This window comes from Cardiocondyla obscurior, linkage group LG17 (assembly GCF_019399895.1).
Source record: "Cardiocondyla obscurior isolate alpha-2009 linkage group LG17, Cobs3.1, whole genome shotgun sequence".
In the NCBI taxonomy this organism is placed as follows: Eukaryota; Metazoa; Arthropoda; class Insecta; order Hymenoptera; family Formicidae; genus Cardiocondyla; species Cardiocondyla obscurior.
The window spans coordinates 2,510,263-2,527,099 of record NC_091880.1 but is presented as its reverse complement, the minus strand read 5'-3'; the positions used below and the strand labels follow the sequence as shown (position 1 = coordinate 2,527,099).

At 33.3% G+C, this 16,837-nt stretch overlaps 2 protein-coding genes across 6 annotated transcripts; one reads left to right on the top strand and one right to left on the bottom strand.

Moving 5' to 3' along the window:
- The first annotated feature begins 26 nt into the window (after positions 1 to 26).
- LOC139109264 (sialin) lies at positions 27 to 8,943 on the top strand. 2 transcript variants are annotated; one of them, XM_070668190.1, is made up of 13 exons: positions 27 to 207; positions 1,865 to 1,973; positions 2,059 to 2,411; positions 4,719 to 4,906; positions 5,046 to 5,176; positions 5,268 to 5,373; positions 5,489 to 5,573; positions 5,665 to 5,885; positions 5,986 to 6,132; positions 6,231 to 6,363; positions 6,492 to 6,733; positions 6,951 to 7,186; positions 7,526 to 8,943. In XM_070668190.1, the coding sequence occupies exons 3-12, from the start codon at positions 2,387 to 2,389 to the stop codon at positions 7,167 to 7,169; spliced, it is 1,497 nt and encodes a 498-aa protein (XP_070524291.1). In that variant the 5' UTR covers positions 27 to 207; positions 1,865 to 1,973; positions 2,059 to 2,386; the 3' UTR covers positions 7,170 to 7,186; positions 7,526 to 8,943. The 2 variants fall into 2 exon arrangements, with proteins under 2 accessions (XP_070524291.1, XP_070524290.1); XM_070668189.1 differs by having other exon boundaries at positions 28 to 207; positions 6,951 to 8,943.
- Positions 8,944 to 8,970: 27 nt separating this feature from the next.
- Positions 8,971 to 16,740, bottom strand: Lmanii (Lysosomal alpha-mannosidase II). Of its 4 annotated transcripts, none has more exons than XM_070668174.1 (17): positions 16,427 to 16,740; positions 16,088 to 16,190; positions 15,821 to 15,902; positions 15,410 to 15,595; positions 15,103 to 15,308; positions 14,878 to 15,014; positions 14,421 to 14,554; positions 12,203 to 12,416; positions 11,918 to 12,114; positions 11,541 to 11,743; positions 11,221 to 11,420; positions 10,859 to 11,069; positions 10,662 to 10,779; positions 10,166 to 10,442; positions 9,841 to 10,086; positions 9,483 to 9,632; positions 8,971 to 9,361 (listed from the first exon to the last, which is right to left on the bottom strand). In XM_070668174.1, exons 1-17 carry the CDS (start codon positions 16,577 to 16,579, stop codon positions 9,131 to 9,133), a joined length of 3,048 nt encoding a protein of 1,015 aa, XP_070524275.1. In that variant the 5' UTR covers positions 16,580 to 16,740; the 3' UTR covers positions 8,971 to 9,130. The 4 variants fall into 4 exon arrangements, with proteins under 4 accessions (XP_070524275.1, XP_070524277.1, XP_070524276.1 ...); XM_070668176.1 differs by having other exon boundaries at positions 9,865 to 10,086; XM_070668175.1 differs by lacking the exon at positions 14,421 to 14,554 and adding an exon at positions 14,099 to 14,232.
- Positions 16,741 to 16,837: the final 97 nt, after the last annotated feature.

Here is a 16,837-nt window from a genome sequence, read left to right as displayed (position 1 = left end):
CGGCGCGGCAGTCGCAGGGTTCCACCTCTGCATTATTGCCCACAATTCAGTCGTGCCAGTCGTGCTACAGCCTCTCGCGGTAACGCTTGTGCCGTTCGTCGTGTAGAAACGCAACGTTCTGTAACGCGTGGGAAACGTGGATCTGCGGAAGCCCACACATCAACGTAGCCGCCGACATATTCGCTCCTGATTAAATTGGACTTCCAGGTATGAATCATTCTCATTTGTTTTAACACGTGGCAATGTTTTTCGCTTTAACTGCGCGTCCCGCCGAACGGCCGTGCCTCCTTCCGTTCTATCGATCCTCCACAAAACTCACGTTTTTCGCGCGCAATTTCACTCGCGACCAACAGGCCGAGGAGTGACCGGGCAAGCTGATTTATGAGCCGCGAATTAAGAGATTGACCGTCAATTTGTTTGAGTCACCGGTGACCCATGAATGAAAGCCTTTTACCGCTTATTACCGTGGCGTCGGCACTGTCGACAGTTCATTGCTCGTTCAATCGTTATTGTCCTTGGTGACGAATTTATTTGGACGTTTCGGCGCGGGGCTATTAGACCGATCGATTAATTTCGTCGTATCGAAGACATCTTGTTTTAATAAGATAATAATGGAAAATATGCTTCGTGAATATTTTAATTATATTCTGTCAGTTTACAATGACAGGAATGCGATTTATTTAATTGAATAAAACAAGAGTGCATATGATTATCAAGTTACGGACAAAATCGCGACGAAGGCAAAAATATCGCTTTGCGAAAGAAAAGATAAGTTCGTGGTAAAAAAAAAAGAAAAAAACAATGGTTTCTTTTCTTGCCGTTACCTCATGCAGTTATAAATCAAAGTATCATTTTTACGTGATATTTATTGTAAATTAACACTGACGGGTTTGGGGGGTTTTTTCTTTTTTTTTTTCTTTTTTTTTCTTATCGGTAGCCGACATGTGTAAATCGCAGCGTGTTCTCTACCGAAACGAAATTAGAAACGTCGGGCCACCTCTGCCAAATTCAGCGAGCGAGTGTGACAGAGAAGGTGCGAGTTGTCAATGTGTTTTGTCAAATTGTCTATAAATATCAGTAGAGAAACACCCATCGAGTATGTAAATTAATCTTACACATAATTGGCTATTACGCGGAACAAGATCACGTATACGATCAATGGTACATTCTTCTGCAATTACTCGTTCATTGCGTTAATTGCACAAGATCGCCGACAGCTACTTAAAATTTTTCACAGTAAGCGGGAACAGTTTCGCTGCGAATTATTTCAACACTGGCAAAAAGTTGAGAAATTATTACGAATTCCGCGAATTGCGGCATTATCGCTCGAGCTATTCTTGCCGATAGAATCTTTCTGATTAAAATAATCTAATTTGACAAAAATATCTGACAATGTAGAGTAGACAGTTGCGTGGGCGGGTGTCGTAACGTGTCATCGAATCAGCGATCGAGTTATGATTAATTTTATCAATCGTCCCTAGATACGTATTTCGCACATTTACATATATGTATACCAGTTGAAATTGCACAGCATACAACATTGTTTTACAAGCAAGACGGTAGAATAACAACCTAATCTAACGTTCAGTCATTTAATAGCTTCTTATAATTCCTAACGCGATTGTAATTCAAATCCCAGCTTCATGTTTCCGTGTGACAAAGAGTAGCAGTCGTAATGAGGTTTTGTTGCCCTTTTATCTTATGTCTGATGCATAAATGAGCAAACAAAAGATTAAAACGCAGCGTCAATGATAAAGAATCCGGATGGAATATGTATGTTTGTCTTTCTTTATGTAGGTCTATATATATTTATTTATTTATTTTTTTTTTATTCTTGAAAGTTAATTGTAAAATATTTTTGCAGGCGTGATCCTACTTTCTCATACCTACTCCAGTTTAAAGTCCACCGTTGTATTGGTCCAGCACGTGGTCACCCGACACAATATTACGCAATCTCGGACGACTCTAATATCGTAAGTTAAATATAGAATCGCGGATTGGTGTCCGTGCTGCGAGCGTAATAACGGATCTCGTGGTTTTCTTTTTTTTTTTTTACAGATATCCTCGTGACCGAGGTACACCCGGAGGACGGTATCGAGCCACGCCAACGCACGTGAAACGCGTAGGTGGCGAAGAGGATCACCGTCACGTTCACCGACTTCGAAACCCGCGGGAAAACATGACGTAAAGAGGCCGACAATAAATCAATTGAACATTGTAAAACGGGAAGCAAATCGGTCTCAGTCGCAAAGTGAACCGCTAGTCGATGAGAACTTGTGTCTGATAACGTTAAACGATTGTGCGAATTTTTCTTCCTCACTGTCGACACCGTACGCCCAGCATCTTGCATTAATCACGTATTCTCGGCGCACAACGAACAGAGAAAATGGCTCTCTTCCGAAAGTTTAACGGTAAGTACTGAACAATTTGATGATTATTAATTAATTTCCCAATTTTGAGTTTATTTTTCTTTTTATTTCTTTACTTTATTTTATTTTATTTTATTTTTTTTTATTTAAATATAAAATTTCTTTCAGAAACGGAGGTCATGTATATTGTTTTGTAATTGTGGTATTTTTAATTAATACAGATGACTTTGTAAACATCACATGCTATGATTGCAATGTACTTTAATGAAATCGTAATTCTACTTTCATATGTGAATTTAAACTATATTAGTTTCAATTTTTTGCTAGTAAATGTCGGTAGGTCAGTGTCTAATATCTTCGCTAATATATATATATATCTATATATTGGCTAATGTCCAGTAAACAAATTCCAACGTTGTATATATATCTTTCTATACTTTGTACAGTTAAATATAGAATATGAATAATGTGACAAACATATCATCTGATTGTGTGCATTCATGCACTGAATGGTGAAAAGAAATTTTATTGATTTTTTTATTCACATTAATTAATATATTTTAGCAAAATATTATTTCTAAAGCAAAAGAATTTATCTTGTTCTCGATATTATTTCTTCGGTAAAGTAAAACTTTGTGCAATTAATAGTATACCAATTTGCATGCACATACACGTTACAAAACACACATTAGTTACAAAATTTTCTAAGTGATAAGCATAATTGAAAAAGATAAGCGTTGCATAACTGCTTGCGTGCGCGAATAATCGTGCAAAAATCTTCGCGATTGATAGCCAACGTACGTATGATATCGGACTACACATACGCCGCGACTTCGCGACGTGTCGTTTCAATCCGAACGGAAATTTAAATTAGCAAACATTGCCGCATCGCATTATGCGTACGCGCACACGTAACATATGTGCACAATGCGTTCGTATTTTTCCAACGGTTTCATCTTCCAAATGACTTCGTACGAAACTACCTGTGACTCGGGCCGCTATTTTACTCGGTTCAATTAACAGAAATAGATATACGAGATAGACAAGTAGCTCGGCCACGGCCATACAATGCTGGCATGTATTTTATTATATTTCTAAAGAATTATATGTATGTAGAAACAAACCGCTATTTGCGGTATAATTTATCAAAATTGATTGATAGGCACGGAATGCAGTAATGTTGATTTAAATATTTTTGCTGTGACTTTGAAAAACTGTGAGCTAGAATAACGTAACGAGTTCGAAAACATTAATTTTTTATTTAAATTTTGTAAAACTTTAGCTGCTCGAATCAACAATATGAAATATGTGAACGTTGCAAAAATACTCTCAAAATGACGGAAATAATATACTGAAATCAGATTACGTAATTCGTTAAACAACCGAGAATATAAATAAAATTCAATTTTAAGCTTATAACAGCAAAGTAACGTTTCAATTAAATTCAGATACTTATTAATTATTTATTGTATTATTTATGCAATTAAAAATACAATCTCACTGCGATTTGATTGTTGTTGGTCGTGCTTCGTAATTATCAGCAATTCAATAAGGCGACAAGTCAGCATTAATACAAATAAGAAGCAAAATTATCCGATTAAACACGTAGTTACGTATTCTGACCTTCTAAAGTTTGTAATCTACGTCAATGCTTTCCTTGGACGGTATTCTCTTGAAATACCTGTAGTCGTCGTTATCTGTAAATATTAAACAAAGTATCCAAAACACATTGAAATAATTAATTTTATGGTTTAATCGTGAGACATTAAGTATCAATTATATATTTTCACGAGACATTATATTAGAAGTAAGATAATTTTATTTTAAATGATAGAAATATGATATTATATTGTCTTAAAAAAATTTTTTTATTTTTATTACATCTCTATCTTGTGTTGGTATTTATATCTTAGTTTTTTCTTCTCAACAGTGATTACATCACGTAATAGTTTATCACAAAATACGTAAGCAACTGCAGCTGCATTATTTTCGATAGATACTGTACATTTAATAGAAGACGTTTATTGTCGAAGATACGTCGTTATTCTTCATTTAAGATTATTTGATTAATTATGTGCTGTTTCAAAGGTCATTCTCGATTTTGATTACAATGAAGCAAATAGAAATACTTTACTTTATACGATCTCCACTTTTGAATATGCCAGCATGAAGTATATGTGAGATTATTTTAATAAAAAAAAATATATTAGTATCGCAAAAATGTAGAGATTAATGCAATGATCTATAAATGGTCTTGTAAATAATATTATTTATCGTAAAAAATATTTAGCAGAATATTCAGAGTTTTCCTCTACTTTTTCTCTAACAAGATATTCATGTGTGTTACAGAGAAGATTCCTCGAAGAGGCATTCTTGGAGCAATGATGTTTCTGGCTTGCATGTTTTCCTACGTTATTCGTACCAATTTATCTATAAGTATAGTTGCAATGGTAAATACAACAAGCAAAGACGGTGGTGTCGGACCAGCGTGTACCGTAGCAGATATAAAAGGCAATAAGACTATTGTACTCAAAGATGTAAGTTTGTGCGCATTCGTAAAATTTTCATAAACAAATAAATATGTCGTTAATTCACTATAATGATTAAGAAAAATATTATTAAAATTATTGCACATCTCTAAATGTGATATGACTAATGCGATTTTTCATGTTTTAGTTTGGAGAGCGTTACGAATGGAATCAACATATTCAAGGGCTACTACTATCAGGATACTTTTACGGTGTTCTCCCAGCTAGTGTCCCAGCTGGACTCTTAGCCGAAAAATACGGAGGTTCTAAAGTTGTAGCGTAAGTATATTAAATATATATTTATGAAATTACTTACTGCTAATCGTTTATTTACGATTATTAAATTAATTTTTTATTTTTATGATTTTAGATTCGCTACATTAATACCCGCAGTATTAAATCTCTTGATGCCTTGGGCTGCTGGGGTTCATTATGGTTTTGTTTTTGCACTCCGTTTTGTAATGGGATTCTTCGGAGTAAGTTTTAATTAATCTATACATCTTTTTTAAGCGAGATTATTAAAACATGTAAACTATTTTTTTAATTCAGATATAAGACTTCGATAAAAATAAAATATTAATTTTTTAATAGGGTGCCGTTTATCCTGCTCTTCACGCAATGATTGCCAGATGGGTACCTCCTGGGGAAAAAGGCATGTTTGTGTGGACTATGCAAGGTACTATTCTTTTATTTATCTCTTTAGCTTTTCAATAAAATTTTTTTTTTATAATGTGTATATTCACGTAGACTGTTCAATTTTTTTAAAGGTGGCCCATTTGGAACTGTGGTAACATTTGCTTTGTGTGGTGCGGTAATCAGTGCTTACGGATGGAAAGCTGCATTTTACGTTACGAGCGGGCTTATGTTAGTCTTTTATGTTTTGTGGGTATTTTTAATATATGACACGCCGGAATCGCATCCCAGTATCACGGAAAAGGAGAAAACTTATATAAAGGAACAAATAGGCACTACCGTCTCGAAACAAAAGGTGCGAAATTAATTTGTTAAATAAATTATTAAATTATAATAAACGAACTAAAATTACAGAATAACTATAAAATAAATTAACGTATGTATCTTTTATACAGGTTCAGCTACCAGTGAAAGCAGTTGCAACATCTCCACCATTTTTAGTGCTATTGTGGGCACATTTTGCAAATATGTGGGGTATTTATTTCATCGCTACAAATGGACCGAAATACACGTTGGAAGTCCTCGGTTTCAACATGAAATCGGTATTGTTTTCGCAATTTGGTTTTAAAAAAAGTTGCATGACTATAGTGTTATTTTTATCTTCTCATTACTAAAAACGTTTCTAATATTTTATGGATAGGGTGGCGCAATAACTGGATTACCTTACATAGCTAGATTAGGCGCTGGAGTGTTATTTGCAGCAGCGGGTGATTATGTACGAAGGAAGAATTTCTTATCATTAACCTTGATAAGAAAAATATTTATGCTTTTCTGTAAGTAATTTGCAACGTTTAAATTAGGTTATATTTGTTGTAACTTTGAAATAGAGATGTTAAAACGTATTTTATTAATAATTAATTAATTCATAATTCTTTTACAAATTCATGATTATTATTAACAGCTCATATAGGACCGGCAACTTGTCTGATAGTGATGACATATGTGGGTTGCGATGCTACAACTGCGATAATAATGTTAATTTTGGCGTTGGCCTTTAATGGAGCTGCTTGCCAAACCAGTTTGCAGAATCATCAAGATTTGGCACCGAACTATGCCGGTTCTTTATACGGAATTATGAATACATTTGGCAGTTTCCCCGGATTCATTATCCCACCTATCATTGGTGCTTTAACTAATGAAAAGGTATGTTACTTTTCTACATCAAAATTACATTAAAAATATAAAGAAATTTTTTAACCTTTGATAATGCATGAGAAAAGAATTATATGTATATGAGATAACTTTAAACGTATAATCTACATTTTTATGGGAATTATTTTTAAGTCTATTTATTTAATTTTTGTTTCCCCCTATGGATTTTTATTTTAATTATATTCTTTAATATTTTATTATTTTATAGAACGGCGTAGACGAATGGCGTGTAATGTTCTGGATATCAGCGGTGGTGTTCATATCAGCAACAATTCTGTTTTGGATATTTGGATCTGCGGAAATTCAACCATGGAATGATTCAACTCATACTAAAGTTCCTACTATTTCCGAAGAGGAAAAACGAATAAATGAAACACTAACGAAAGATGCAGCTGATACAGAAGCCGAGGAGAACGAACGTCTCTAGTAATTTTTGGAAATAAGGTAAAATGAATAAGTGTTTATTCACATCTGCATATTAGTTCAATGTTAGAAAGAGAGTGCATCTGATAATTGCTGCAAAAATTGATATCTTTGTTAAATTGTCATATTTTATACATTATTACAGACCACTATTTGTACAGCTTTTAATTATTAATGTATAGAAAAATAATTGCTAGATTTTTAGTATACTATAATTGGAACAAGAAAATTAAAATGTACAAAATGTAATATTCGATGCAAAATATTTAATTATAATACATTTAGAATGTTGCAGTTACAGATACACGTTGCTAGAATATCACGACATATTCTTTGTTTTAATTCGATTTACTTTTTCAGACGCAGAATTTTTTTTTTATTTTTTTTTAATTTTATTTTTACTGTATAAGACTGTAGGCGTTAAAACTTAGATTTTATATACTTTTCAGGCGTTTATATCATCTCGAATGTTTAAGTATTTATATGATATTACGCTTTTGTCATTCATACATTTGAGAATATCATGGCCGTGATCATTGAACACTCGGAAAGTGCGTGGTATTCAAACAATGTAATGTATCAAAATGTAAGAATACTCTGTAGTGCATTTTTTTAATTTCGTGCCAAAGTAGTACACGTGTTGCTCTCATTAAACACTCGACAAAACTATCGATAGTGTTACGCTGAGGAAACTTTTGGAGTCGTCTTCGGGCCAAGGCGTAAATGGTCGAGGTTAGATTACTCGATATTATAAATATAGTACGATAAATACATTTGTTGTATGTATATACATATATATATATTTTTCTCGTTTATAGGTAATCTTTTTTAAGTGTAATTTACGCCCATCGAGGTTTATTTCTATCGTAAAACTCCATATAATTTCTATACGTAAAAAAAGTTACAACAAAATCGGTGCGGGTGCCTGTTTTGTAAACAATTACCACTTTTTGCATTCAGATATTGTGCTCGTGAACATAAACGGGGAAGAAATGCATTACATTTGTAGATTGTAAAAAGTGTTACTCGTACAATCATATGTTAGAAGTTGTACGTTCGCACTGTGGGAAAATAAGAAATACAAAATGTGTTGTTCCTACATTTTTCTGGTAAAGACGACAATTATATTTAAGTCGAATTTTCGACGCCAACGTGCTGTCAATAATAATGTCGCTACAAATTGCGTTCTGTGTGAAGTATTTAGCAATAATATTTATCGCGCGTTAGTTCTAATTTTTTAATAAAAATAATTTACGAAGATTAAACCTATCTGTTTTAAAGTGAATAAAATCAAAGCGCATATTTACGTGCATTATAATATTATTAATTATTGTGAGTTGTATGCAAACTATGCATGCACACTGAAAAAGCGATATGGCATTTGCTGCGACGAGCGGCGACGGCGGCTGGCGTACGTGACTTCCCCCTCTCTCGGCCGCCGAGTGCGGGGAGGTGTAGTAGGCCGCGTTCTCCCTCAGTCCTCTGTGACCGGTGCTCCGCAACACATTTATGCGCGTGCCTCGTGTGAGATTCGACGCACATCACGCCAAGATCACGTACGCTAGCCGCCGTCGTAGCACCACGAATGTCATTTCTGACGGTGAGTGTACACGTTTATATAATTAATGATACATATCTTATTAGATTAATTTTTTTTCTTCATGTATTTTTATAATTATATCATGACAGCATTTGTTTATAAATTTCGTATAAATTGTAGCGAATTTACACATGTAAGAAATAATGAAATATACGTATATATTTTTTGTGCGATTTAATTACATAGTAAATAAAGTAAATACATATTTATAGGTGACCAAATTTATTAGAGACAAATTAAAAATAATATTATTCGTATTTAATAAAGATACAATAATACATGTTTCTGTTCATACCGTTCGTTTTATACTGATAAAAAAGAAAAATAAGTTGTGTACGTTTAAGAAAAATCTTTTCAGTAAAAAATTAAAGAGATCTTCGCTTGACTTTCAAGATAAATGTTCTAATTTCCATCGGTTTTAAAAGAACATTGATCACTTTGTCAGAAAACTCCACGGGCTGCATATTTTCTTCCTCATTTTGGAGAATATCATTCGTATCTTGTTCCCATGTCATACGTTTATTTTCGTTTAATAATTGATTGGCACCTAACGTAGTCTCTTTAATCGATTCAATCGAGAACGTCGAGAACAGATCCTGTTGAAATAAAATAGAAAATATGTACGTTTTTTTATTACACGTTTTTGTTCGATATTTTTTAGTTATCATTAATTTTTTAAAATATATTAATAATAATTATAATAAAATATAGACTCGCCTGAATGTTAACTTCTACTGGTTGAGAGAGCTGCTGTGCTTCACCAACTTCAAACAGGTGTTCTAATCTTAATAGAATTGTATCATCTTTCCATGGTTCCAAGGTAAGAATATGCACGTTTGGCGGTAATGTTTTATTAAGACCAGAAGTCTGCAATATAAATATTAATTTTTTTATTATTTTAATTATGAATAACTAGAAAAAAAAATTAAAAAATTGGATTATACGGAAAGTTTATCCGTCCACAAATACTATCCTGATCTTATCTTAAAAATTCCATTTTACATCGATTTGAATTCATGGTGGTTACCATTATGTTAAATTTTCCAAATTATTAAAAAATTAATATTATACGTACGAAAGTTTTAAGTACATCACATACATTTTTTATATTGCTCAAATTAACGGGAGCACCTAAGATCCAAGGATGTAGAGCCAATTTAAGCGCTAGTTCTTTCTCCTTCAATACGAATTTATCGACATTCTTAACTTTACCCCCAAAGAGATAATGTGTGCCTCTCGTTACTAAACCTGCACCGAAAGCAGTTTCATTCAATGCTTCTCCTACACCAAATGCATCGTCTTTTAAAAGTCGTCGATGAAGCTAAAAGTAAAGTTGTATATTAAGTAAATTTTTGAAAACAATTCAAATATAAATTCATTCATCAGACTTAAATATTTACCATCAGTTCGATTGCACCGTCTCGCAAACTAGTTCCCCCTTGTGCACGATCGACGAGAACATTTAACTTTAAATGTTTATTTTCATCTTTGATAGCAATTTTACTGGTGACAGGATAATAATTTCCCGATATTGGCTCTTCCAATTTCAAATCCCATGTTGGTCGATAGTTCCTAACACGTTTTAACATTTCTCTTCCATTGCTATCCGTGTAGAACGTTTTGTCTGTTTGCAAATTGCTTGTATACCTCGTGATTATCTCTTTACCAATCATATCTCTGAAATAAATTTTATAATCGTTATTTAATCAATATTTAAATTTTTACATAAATTTTATAATTTTTCAGAAAATTTATATAGTGATATTACACGTTATAAAATTTTAATTTATAATTATATCTCGAATATTGTATTGAAAAAACTTTTTAAGAAAGAATTTTAAAGATTTGCATTGCGTGATATAAATTAAATATTCTGTCAATAAAAATTGATAATACTTGACAGGTATTGGTCCAACAAGCCAATCAAATTCGATATAATCTTCTTCTGCATAAAGTCGAACTACTTGACTGACCCAGTCATTTATTGTATGATGGAGTTCTTTCACAATAGGGCCTATAAAAAACGAATTTTAGTACGTGTTTAGTATGCATATCTTATTTAGAATAAAATAGACTTAATGTATTTTAGAGACCTTCGTATATTCTATATGAACCGATGTATGCAAAATTCCTAGCCGCTGTTTCTTTAGGTCTAAAGATATATGCTCCAGAAGACCTATTAACGAAGACTTTATTATTACCCTCTGCTCCTATGTAATACTGAAAAGATTGTACGACACTAATGTTCTGCTGGTTCCAGAGAACTTTTATGTCACCATTGGTCTCAATGGATACATTATACATCTGAAAATTACACATTTATTATTTGACTTTGCCTTACGTCTCAAAGACTAATTTTTAGTATTGTTAAAATTGAAAAAAAAATGTTTTAATTATTAAAATCAGAAAATTATTTTTAAATTTTATCTTATATTATAAATTTATATGAATTTACCTCATTACTTATAGACTTGGCTGATTGAGATTGTTGAACAATATTTTCTTGCGTCTTTTTGGCAATGGCATAAGCTAAAATACCAAGAGGGGGGATATTTGAAGCACGAAAGACGATTTCGTTTGTAGCTTTGCTCTTTCTTCCTGTGATATTTCGAACTGCTTCAGGAATCGGTACAATTTGCATAACTGGGTATAATCCTTCAACCCCAAAAAGTAACATTATATATCGTGAAAATTATAATAAAAATTGCCTGTGATTTTTAAATTCGTACGTTTCGCATTATTTTAAGCTTTGATATTTTAAAATCGTATACGTACCATCGGTCAATGATCGAGCTGCATAAGAATTTCCTTGAACAGGAACGCGAACATAGGTGGAAACAGGCCTGCTTAGAGGATTGTATACTAGAACCATAAACGTGTCATTTTTTTCGGAAAACGCACACGAGCTAATGTTTAATTCCAAACACGTAAAGATCTTAAAAGACGCCGCCGTATTATCTGCCATTCCCGACCATAATCTACATTATAAACATCAGTAAAAAAAATTAGAATAATTTTTAAGTTTTATATTAAATTACGTAGAAAATTATAGAGAGAATATTATATAAAGATTTATATGTGAGAACACATTTCTTTACATAATTATTCTTATTTTAAATGTAAAATTAAAAACAGGTTTCGGTAAAAATTACCCTATAGCTTTTGAAATTATATCTCCAGCATAATCCATACTCTCGTACAATATACGAGCATAATCTTCCGCGACTAATTGTTTCTCAGTGCCTGTAACAGCATCATGATGCTGCATCACTCCCATTGCTTCACGGAAATGTTCCAGAGGCTTGTCGTAATTTTTCAGATTTGTCAAAGCAATAAGTTGCTTGCTTACCTAAAAATAGATAATAATATTTGTTTTAAAAGTACGATTCGTAACTGGAATTTAAATATTATGAATTGTTATCTTATACTGTCCTTACTTGCAACAAATTGTTTCCCTCACGCTCAAAGTACTTCAAAGTTGGTCTTGATGAGAAATAGCCGGTCCAGTAAGAATGAGGATCACTCGCATATGGAAAGAAGTCGTCGCTCTTGGTAGGCCATTGAACTTTCAAATCATTTAGGGCTTTTAAATAGCACGAAGGCGTCGAATAAATTACGTTCACTGTAGAACCATTTCGCTCATTTGTATATCTAAAAAAATAATTGTTCTGTTAAGACTAAATCAATATTTAAACAGACTGAATTATATTATATAAATTCTCGAGCATCAATTCCGAGATTTCTCATAGACGAGACTTGAACTAAAACGTTCGTCAAGTAACAAGAGTGCATGTCGACGTAGAAGCGGAATGACATTTGACGTTACACTCACTATCAGCGTCGTTCTTTATCAGCAGCGAGTAACTCCAGCTGCACGTTTTATTTTACCATCGCGTAGCATGCAACTCGAATTATGATTATTTTTTTAAGATATTATTCTCGCGGTATCAAGTGAACCAAACGACAGAACGATCAGCGACCTACAAGGAACAGCCTTCCTCGGCGTCGATATTTCTCGATTTTTTCACCTTTACCGGGCAAACATGACGAACGAAGAGATCGTTCGAGATCTCTCGGTGGCGAGACTCTGACTAAAACGTTCAGGAAAAAACAGGAGTGCACGTTGAGCAAGGCGGTTGAAATCAAGGTGCCGCTAGCACCATTCTCGATCGACAGCGGTAAGTTCGAGCTACAGAGTCTGGCGTACTACCGAATAATATTCAGTTTGGATTACATTCATTTTTTTAAAAGTTATTACTCTCGCATGCTCTCGCGGCATCAAGTGATCCAAACGAGAGAACGTTCGGCCAGCTGAATTACAAGAAACAGTCTTCCTCGGCGCCAATATTTCTCGATTTTTTCAATTTGACCGGGAAAACATGACGAACAAAGAAGTCACTCGAGACTTCTCGGTGGCGAAACTCGGACTAAAGCGTTCGAGAGGTAACAGGATTGCACGCCGAGGAAGGGAATTGAAATCAAGGCACCGCTAGCAACACCTCGCTCAACGTGCACTTCTGTTACTTCTCGAACGCTTTAGTTCAGAGTCTCGCCATCAAGAGATCTCGAGGGACCTCTTCGTCCAACATGTTTGCCCTGTAAAGGTGAAAAAATGGAGAAATATCGGCGCCGAGGAAGGCCGTTCCTTGTAAGCTCAGCTGGTCGCACGTTTTCTCGTTTGGCATTTGGCTCACTTGATGCCGTGAGAGCATAATAACTTAGAAAAATGAGTATAATTCAAGTTGCATATTACTCGATGATAAAATAGAGTAAGCAGCTCGAGCTTCCTGCTGTTAGCCAAAGATGACGCAGGCAATACCATAACTCGGATCTCTCGGACAGCTTGCTCAACGTACAATCCCGTTACTTCTTGAACGTTTTGGCCCAAGTCTCGTCACCGAGAGATCTCGAAGAACCTCTTCGTTAGTCATGCTTGCTCGGTAAAGGTGAAAAAAAAAATGGAGAAATATCAGCTCCAAGGAAGGCTGCTTCTTGTTACAGCTGGTCGCACGTTCTCTCGTTTGGCTGACTTGATATGCTGCAACAGCAAGCAACAACATGAGCAAATAGCCTTATATTATTTTTAATTTTTATAAATTTTGCTAAATTTTTAGCATCGCAGGATCTATATGTAAGGATAACAATATTAAACCAAAATTAAACTTTAAAAACAAATAAAAAAAAAAAAAAAAAAAAAAAAAATAAAAAAACTTAAAAGTCTATTTTATGTTAATTTTAATTTTTTTTATATTAAAATATTAGAAAAATTTATTATTAATCGTTAAATTAAAATGTCAAAATTTAGCAAAATAATTTTCTAAAGCTAATTTTACCTGAGCAGTTTATCTAAGTTACCAAACACCATCTCAGATTGTTGATAATGAAAGTCCTCACCCATAGTGAAAATAATGTTATTAGTTTTGTAGGCACGTGCTTGAATATGAGCGTACGCCAGGAACTGTTCCACCTGCGTAGCGTACAATTTTTACTTACCATAGCATGAAGACGGCATATATCGTCACTCGCAATGTTAAAAATATAACTTCTACCCTTTATATTTTGCGAAGCAACAATAACTTTTTATGCAAGCTCGTAAACATCGGATATATTTCAAAAAAACATGAGTTACGAAATTTAAATTTTGTACGTTAATACCTTATCAGCTTATCCAGATTCATGAAGTACATTTCCGCATGCTGATAAGTAAAGTCTCCTCCCATTGTTAATATGATATGATTTGTGCGGTAATAATTACGTTGCGTAATCGCGTATCTCAGAAAATCGTCGATCTAGCACAGAAACATATCGCGAAGATTACGACTCTCGCTCAAATTAAATATATCGAGCAACATTATAAAATTATGATTACAAGTTTTCAGATTATATTATGCTTCATTCAAAATTTAAATGAGAAAAATTTCCAATTAAATTTGAAAACTTAGTATTGTAAAACATTTTTTTTAATCTTATTATTATCTTGTAAATAAAACAAAATATGATTGGTACTAATCTAAGCTCGATTTAATATTTTACATCTCGTTAATTTGTTCATTTATCGTTGAAGACCTTTATATCACCGGATTTATCATATTTAGTTATAACGTCTACGTACCCTTTCGTTGATGTTAGAATCGGGGCTATCAGGATCATCAATCATTGGTTCATCGTCACATAAAACATCGAAACAAAATCCTGGTGGTGGACTATAACCGTTATACATCGCAGTTGTAAATAAATCCGCCTTCTTTCCTGAAATAATAACGTAGATTAAAAAATCAACTTTGTGCATGTATAGCAACTTTAATAATCCTCATTTTTGTCAAAAATATTTTCTTACCTAAATTTGGACTGCCTTTCCAAATAAATTCCATCGTTTGGTCTTCTAATCTCTTAGCTTTATCTTGATAATCCAAACGACCAAACAACATTCCATCAAAGCCCATTTGCGCAAATAAAGAAGCTTGTTCTTTTGAATGACCAAAGGGATCTATTTGCCATCCAATATGTGGTCTGGCACAGCTTCCAAACGTGTCGTTGAGTCGCCTACAGATTAATAATCAGCGATACATAAATTATGATGGTAAATTAAAATTTATACAAAACGTATTTAGAAAAGAACATGTATTTATTAAGCAGATGTGTACCTAAATCCCCATGTAAATTGGTCCACTATTGAATGATAGTGCGTGCATGCTTCGTCATTCATGCTCCATGCACCTCCAATGATTTCTAATCGCCCTTCATTGATTAGCATTTTAACGTCAGCACGTACTTTTTCATCTTGTCGTAACCACCATTTCCACAAGTAAGCGGTTTCCACATAAATAAATCTGTGAAAAATATTGAATAATATATAATTTATATTTATCAAAGTTTTGTAAATGTTAAAAAATAATTGATAAGATTTTTACCAGTTATTGATAACATAACTTATCACACAATAACATGATCTGTACCGTTACATATCTGTTTATTTGTGATAATGAACTTTGAATGTGTTTATGTAAATCTTTATCTCATGTTTACGCCAAAGATATTAAATTTATAATAATTACCTTCTATTTGGATCAGCTAGTAATGATTTAATGACACTGTCAAGAATATACTGCACACCAGCCTTTTGGATTTTAGAGTGACCTAAACAATAGAAATTGTTTTTATTACACATTTTTAAAGAAATAATAAAAAAAAAAAAAATAATAATATATATAAATATAAAGAAAATTTAAAACAATACATGGGGCTATAATTAAACAAATTTGTAATATATCTCTTTAAAAGTATATTTAATTTTTTATTTGAAAAATTTTATACTGACTTACTTCCAAAATAATATTGATCCACAGTCTTTAACCAGCCAACATCATCATGAGTATGTGGGACCAAATGAATATTAAGTTTCTTTGGGTTTACTGGATGGCATGCCTAAAATTAATCAATTACATTAATTGTATTCATCCTTTCTAGTAATTTTAATTATTTCTCTTATTTTATAATATATCCAATACATTAAATTAATCTGTATTAAAAATAATTTTTATTATTGCAGAACAGGCTTGTCTAGAGATAAAACATCGGGAATAAATATGAAGAAACAATATTGCGACTTGTGTTGCATTTCTAATTGATTGACACATTAATTAGGAAATTAATTTGTTTACCTCATAATCGCACTTTTTGGTGGCCTCTGTGTCTGTGGTAAGTGGTATTCGTGCCGCATCGCCGAGAGAGAGAAATTGTGCGAATGTCAGTGATAGAAGGAGAAGCAAAAGTTTGTATCGTAACATAGCGAGGATCGTTGCTTCTTCCAACATGCAACGTATGTGACTAATGAGATCATTGACGCTAACGTCCTATATTTATACCGTTAACGGACCTCGTACTTCAATCCCCCAATGTGATATGGATGGTGGCGGTGCACTTGACCACAGTTCAATTGGACACAACATCTACTAGGTCACTCGTAAATACACGCGCGGATTGTTAGTTAATTTTTTTCGCGCGGAACTGCCGACATTCCCGGTTATAAAGTTTAACAATAATAAACTTCGGCGCCCGAATACTTTATGCGG

Coding starts and splice junctions, on each gene's coding strand:
- LOC139109264 (XM_070668190.1), top strand. CDS start 2,387: ATGGCTCTCTTCCGAAAGTTTAACG. Junction 4,907..5,045: donor AGACTATTGTACTCAAAGAT/GTAAGTTTGTGC, acceptor TTCATGTTTTAG/TTTGGAGAGCGTTACGAATG. Junction 5,886..5,985: donor CTACCGTCTCGAAACAAAAG/GTGCGAAATTAA, acceptor TCTTTTATACAG/GTTCAGCTACCAGTGAAAGC.
- Lmanii (XM_070668174.1), bottom strand. CDS start 16,579: ATGTTGGAAGAAGCAACGATCCTCGCTATGTTACGATACAAACTTTTG. Junction 15,903..16,087: donor GGATCAATATTATTTTGGAA/GTAAGTCAGTAT, acceptor TCTATTGTTTAG/GTCACTCTAAAATCCAAAAG. Junction 9,633..9,840: donor GTGATGTACTTAAAACTTTC/GTACGTATAATA, acceptor TTTATATTGCAG/ACTTCTGGTCTTAATAAAAC.